This window comes from Glandiceps talaboti, chromosome 15 (assembly GCF_964340395.1).
Source record: "Glandiceps talaboti chromosome 15, keGlaTala1.1, whole genome shotgun sequence".
Taxonomy (NCBI): domain Eukaryota; kingdom Metazoa; phylum Hemichordata; class Enteropneusta; family Spengelidae; genus Glandiceps; species Glandiceps talaboti.
The window spans coordinates 3,307,388-3,313,656 of NC_135563.1; the positions used below are offsets into that span (position 1 = coordinate 3,307,388).

At 39.2% G+C, this 6,269-nt stretch overlaps 1 protein-coding gene across 1 annotated transcript; it reads left to right on the top strand.

Annotated features, from left to right (window-relative positions):
• The first annotated feature begins 946 nt into the window (after window positions 1-946).
• Window positions 947-1,783, top strand: LOC144446839 (transmembrane protein 45B-like). The gene has a single exon (XM_078136680.1). It carries the CDS (start codon window positions 947-949, stop codon window positions 1,781-1,783), a length of 837 nt encoding a protein of 278 aa, XP_077992806.1.
• The last annotated feature ends 4,486 nt before the right edge of the window (window positions 1,784-6,269 follow it).

A 6,269-nucleotide genomic window follows, 5' to 3' on the forward strand; every position in this document is an offset into this window, starting at 1 on the left:
ATCAAACGATTGATCGGACAAATTGTATATTAAGGCGCTATTCACCATGACTGACTCGCGTGTAGTGCGCTGGGTTCGGCTTTCAGAGTTTGTCTTATGATTCAATGAATAAGTTGCCGTTCAATATTATATGGACACATACATAATTACAAACGTATATAGTACATATCTTTATATTTTTCGTCTTACAGTGAATTTCACAATACCGTGCAGCTTTTCTGTTTGATGCAACCACACAGAAACCAACAAGAAACTCATGCCACACGTCAATAGCAAGATCGCATTTTTTGATACATTTAGTCTAAATGAAAGAAACCATTTCAATGTATTGCAACTCCATGCACACATTCGGGCGCCAATGTTTTTCTTAATATCAAACACCCAATGAATGGTGCACAAATGTCCTTAGTCTGTAAGGTACGCCGTGACGGTGCGCCCTCAAACATCGGCCAACCCCTAACCCCTAAGAAGTCTTCTTTCGCAGTGTGTGAACCTGCGCGATCACAGAAACAAATGAAATTTTACCCCTTTCATATATAGTTGATTAAGTACGTCAATATTAACGATATTATCGACATTTTATTGTATTCTGATAGAAATATTCTGAGACATCACTCGGGAAACAAATGCCTGTGTTATTTACATAAGATTCATGGTCATGTGTTATTCAATACTTGGAGTGCAGAACTGCGATTTACAAAGGTCAACCTGAGTGGCTTTTGTGTACTTTAGTTGTCTCGTCTCGTCTCGTCTCGTCTCGTCTCGTCTTGGTATTTCGACCATGCTGGGGTGCAAATCGTAATGATACCGTATAGGAACTAGACTATCTCTGATACGCCATTGGTCTAAGACAAATGACCATCATAGTCACATTTTACCTCTAACACCGATGGTTTGGATACTATTTTCGAAGCTTCGAGTATAAGTCTGAAAGCGGTGCTTACAGATGGGTACTTTCGAAGGGCACGCATTGCCGGGCAGCTTTTTTATGTGTTTCGGCATTTGGTGGTGTATCAAGTTTTCGTATCGACTAATATATCCGAAAACAAGGAAAACCGCAAACGAACAGTTGGGATTGGCAAGGTGCAATTGCTCTGTCGAAGCTGAACTGGTTGAAGGTATTATTATTGTTATCATGACGTTCATTGGTTTTATTGCTGAACAGTCATGGCCGTATAAGAAGTGGGCTATGTTTGACTACCACATCGATCCACCAGGTAGATTCGTCAATGGAGCCGAATGGCAACATTGCACTATGTATACTTTCTTCGGTATCTTCGGAGCTGTTTCGATAATGGCTCGTACATGTGTACCTGGTTTGAAGGCTTACGAAATGTTTTTTGGTGCCCTGGCATTCTTTGTCGAAGGCCTTTTGTTTTATTTTCACGTGCATGGCCGATCGTCCCTTGATATTACACTTCACTATCTACTGGTGATAGCAGTCGTTCTCGGTAGTATCACCGCCATGGCCGAAATGTGGAAGAAGGACGACAAATTGTTACCATTCATTCGCACTGGATTAACGATGATACAAGGAACATGGTTTTGGCAGGTTGGTTTTATGCTTTACCCTCCAAATGGCGAAGAATGGGACCAAGAAAGCCATAATAATGTTATGTTTGCCACAATGGCATTCTGCTGGCATATCGCCGCCAACATTTTAATAATGGCAGGTCTCTATGGAATAGTATCGTTTTGTGTGCACACGAGAAGGGCACATTCCATTGATCGTGAGCTTGAAGTCGAACTATTGAGCGTCGAAAGCGTATTTGACAATAACTGACAATACTGAATCCTCATTTCATTTCAAGAATCGGGTATTTTGGTTACTAGTAGTGGGAAAACATGGACTCAAAAGTTGTGGGTTGTTAAGAGTGACCTTCGCGATATGTATTGACTTTATAATAATTACAAATAATAAGTGAGCTTTTAAAACTGATATTGGATTTGATATGCTATTTATCATGATCAGATTAGAATGTCTAGTTAGATTGTTAGTATTAATTATATTGTACATCAAGTTAGCGTGATGTGCCATGAGCTTTAATTAAATCTAAAAAATAGCAGAGTGGTCGATTTGAAAGCCTGTACGTATTGTGTGTTTTTAAATCATTGCTATATTCTTAGTTTCAATCATGAAGTGAAGGGGGTATGTAAGACCCCAAATACAGGAGAAGGGAGATCATAACTGAGACTCTCAAAACAAAGAAAATGCTAAGTGAGACGTGTTTGAGACTGCTTTTGAGACTTTCATATATCAAACAGACTGTAATTGCAAGCAAACCTGAGATCGTCTTTGAGACGAGTAAATGGTAGCCTCACAGCCTAGTATTTTGGCTAGTGTAGCCTAGACAACTTACGTGCAATTCAAACCTTGATCTGTTCAACTACACATATGTATCTCGTTTCGTATTCTAAAGACGTCACTGTTGAATCGTTGTTGTATGCAATGCAATGCAATGCATGTGGTTTGTTTGTTTGTTTGTTTGTTTGTTTGTTTGTTTGTTTCAATTTGCGCACAGTTGGGCTGAGTGACCATGATTTGTGTCTGATTATGTGCCGAGTTTAGCTAGCTGCATCTGTTGGTCATGCGATGATTTCTGTTGCTGTCCGCTGTTTATTGTTTACATCATACAAGTCTCAAATCCAGTCTCAGATACGGTCTCACTTTGGACTTCCTTCAAAATAAGAGTCTCAGGCTCAGTCTCACTTATGGTTTACATAGGGTCTTATATACCTGAGTGAAGTGTTTTTCCATCAAATAATATCAACAATAAGAATTGAATATATCAAATACAATATCAATATTTCACACTTGGTGACGAGGCTGTGTAGCGCTTATGTCACAGATGACATATTCATATTTTCAGTAAACTCAATATTTTAACAACATACCATGTCCTAGTTTGACTGAAAGGTCAAGAAACTGTCTCAAGGATATCGGATTCAGCCCACAAGATTCCAAGCGTACTCGAGTACATGAGACGACAGTCTGCATTTCATAGAGAGCTAGGATTCATAGTGATCATTCATCAATGTTTTTCATCATGGGCCATGCGTTATGTAAATTTGGACTTTAAGGACGTCACAATAAAGAACACTTGGAACTGACTGACTGGCAGGCACTTCACTTCGCAGGGGCACTTGGCTTCGGGGGAAGTCAATGAACGAGGCACTTGCTGGGTGCTAGCCTTGGTTTCCAGTATAAACTTTTAAACACAAACTGTGTGTAGTCTGAGCTAATTCCCTAAAAGTCCAAGTCGATCCCGTGTAGAGAGAGAGAGAGAGAGAGAGAGAGAGAGAGAGAGAGAGAGAGAGAGAGAGAGAGAGAGAGAGAGAGAGAGAGAGAGAGAGAGAAACATTTAAGGAGGGTTACGTTAACAATAGAGGTCACCTGTTACACTTATCTCTGCCGTGCGCCCTCAGGCGCCAGGTATTTTTTCTGGACGTGTCATATCAAGGTCTCTGGACGTATATGTACACACACGTGTATAGGCAAGCTTTAGTCTCACTTTAAAATATAGGGGTTATTATGATATAATCTGTCCTTTGACATCATCATTCAACAACATGGTCGCAAGCTAAAATAAATAAACACCAATAAACATAGACATTATCAAGACCTGTGACTTGTTTTGCAGTGGAAGTTATTTGTATTTTTGATATCACAGAAAGTTGTTTAGCATATCAAAGTCAGAAGTCAATTAATTATCAATGGATGATTTTTAGCACAACTGATAAGGTTCAGTAGTGCTATACGCATGGTGCGGTGTTGTCGGTCAGTTTGTCTGTTTCTGTCTGGCTCAGTGTGTGTACTACATGTGTATGTGTGTGTTTGTGTGGACGACTGAAACACGAAATGCCATTTCTGGTAAAAACAAACAAACAAACAAACAAACAAACAAACAAACAAAAACTCAAAAACTACTGGGCAGAGTCGCCGAAATTTGGTGGGAACGTTCTTAGAGGTGTGTAGAATAAGAACAGGACATTTGCATATTTTACCACTACAAAAGTGGCCCTATCAATTATGACCAAACCCTTAGCAACAGTCAAATGATAGGGTTTATTGTAAATGTAACAACGCGGTTGAGTAGGCAAAAATTTGAAAAAATATGCAAATGTCCTTAGAAATAAGACCACGGCCATAGTAACAGGTAAACGATGACATATGCCAATAAAACACCACAATAGTGAATGAAAGGCAAATGAACATTCTAAAAATGTATGCAGATATGCCTAGCAACAAGACCACGCCCATAGCAACAATTAAACGATGGTGTATATTACAGATAATACACATGGATGGGAAGGAATGGGAAAAATCTTCAAAAAATGTATGCAAATATGCCTAGCAACAAGACCACGTAAATCATAGGAGTTGTGCTACAATGCTATTGGCGCTGTGACGTCAGAAAAAATGATCGACGAAGCCATGGTGGATACCTGCTGAAAACTTTGGCGAGCTACTATACTACTTTGGTGTAAAATGAAGGTTAAATTCATGAACACGTAAAAACACTGTGGTAATGCAATACGTTTGTTGTTAACTTGTATCACTGTTGTGTATTATAGATGTGTTCTATTCTCCAGTGTTAACATTTTTGAGTAGCTCTCCTTTCCCTCCCCAAAAGCCCCCTTTCTAGCTTTTTTCTAGCTTTAATAGTATTTGTCTGTGATGTGACCATAGACTTTTGACAGTCGATCACTTAGGGATGATAGCACAATGTCACACAAGCTCAACTAGTGAACTTCGTTAGTTTAGGGGTGGGACGAGGAGGGGTTCTGACGTAAATGCGATTGCTGAACTTCATTTTCGTACTTCTAACCAAGTTTCGAAAACTTTCACACCTACAATCATGATAAAAGCTTCTGTATTTACTACTGAGATGTTGATAAGTAGATAAAAAATTCCTTCTGATGTGAGATAGTTTTGGGTATACGGTGGTATTTGATGTGCTTACAATCATCTGGGTAAACAGGTTCATATAAATGATGGAACATTATGTTTACTATCACGTTTTTACAGCGTATCCATCATAGTGGTGTGCAGGTGACGGCTACAATTTTCATCATAGTATATTGATCTCGCACTTGTGAAGGTTCGTTTAGGGGAAGGGGAGGGGGTTTTGTTCTAAACGCACGACGTTCGTTCATTGAGCTTGTACGATCGCGATCGTCCCTTACGTTATTTTTGTTGTTAAAAGTAACATAATTACTCTAGATACGGCTGCCGTCAGAATCTACGACAGGGGGGCCTGGAGAGAAATGAGAGGGGAGGGTATGAAAAATTTGAGGGTTTAAAGGGAGGGGGGCATGACAATTCTGATGGTCTGAAAGAGGGCCCTAAATATTTTGCTCATGAACCAAATTAAACCTCGGGAGCAGTTGTTCACTCGGGTTGAGTACATTAAAAATTGTCTCGGGGCTTTGTCGCAATAACTTCTAAAACCTATATTCAGTGATGAGGTAGGTAACAGCCATGCGAATGTATTTGTGTATGCCCCCCCCCTCTCTCTCTCTCTCTCTCTCTCTCTCTCTCTCTCTCTCTCTCTCTCTCTCTCTCTCTCTCTCTCTGTCTGTCTCTCTCTCTCTCTCTCTCTCTCTCTCTCTCTCTCTCTCTCTCTCTCTCTCTCTCTCTCTCTCTCTCTATCGCATTTTTTGCTACACTTAGTCTAAATGAAAGAAACCATTTCAATGTATTGCAACTCCATGCACACATTCAGGCGCCAATGTTTTTTCTTAATATCAAACACCCATGTCCTTTGCGGGGTTCATTTGATGTCTGTATATTGGCATGTGTAGTTCATTTCAATTAGACAAAATTTAGCAAGAAACTGTACTTATTCAATCTTGCTATCTTAAAGTGTAGCATGTCCAGTTTCTTATTAGTTTCTGTGTCGTTCTATCAAACAGAAAAGCTGCACGGTGACGGTATTGTGAAATTAACTGTAAATAATATACTATTATGACGTTATTGTCATCTTGTTTTTTTCTTTTTCCCCTTTTTTATATTTCACATTTTTTTCCTTTGACACATTTTCAGTAAGCAGAGCATTTTTTTATTCTCCATCTCTATTTCAACGACATTGTACTCTCCATTTTTGACAATTTTACTCGAAACTTTTCCCACAACCCTTGATTATAAATGGTTTCACCCTAATGCGTTCGTTACCATAGCTTTACCCATGGATTATATCTTCAATATCGTTGTGAAAGAACTTGCGTGTCATCTTGTGTAAAATTGAAAACTGCAGTTAAGATAAAAT

Coding starts and splice junctions, on each gene's coding strand:
- LOC144446839 (XM_078136680.1), top strand. CDS start 947: ATGGGTACTTTCGAAGGGCACGCATTGCCGGGCAGCTTTTTTATGTGT.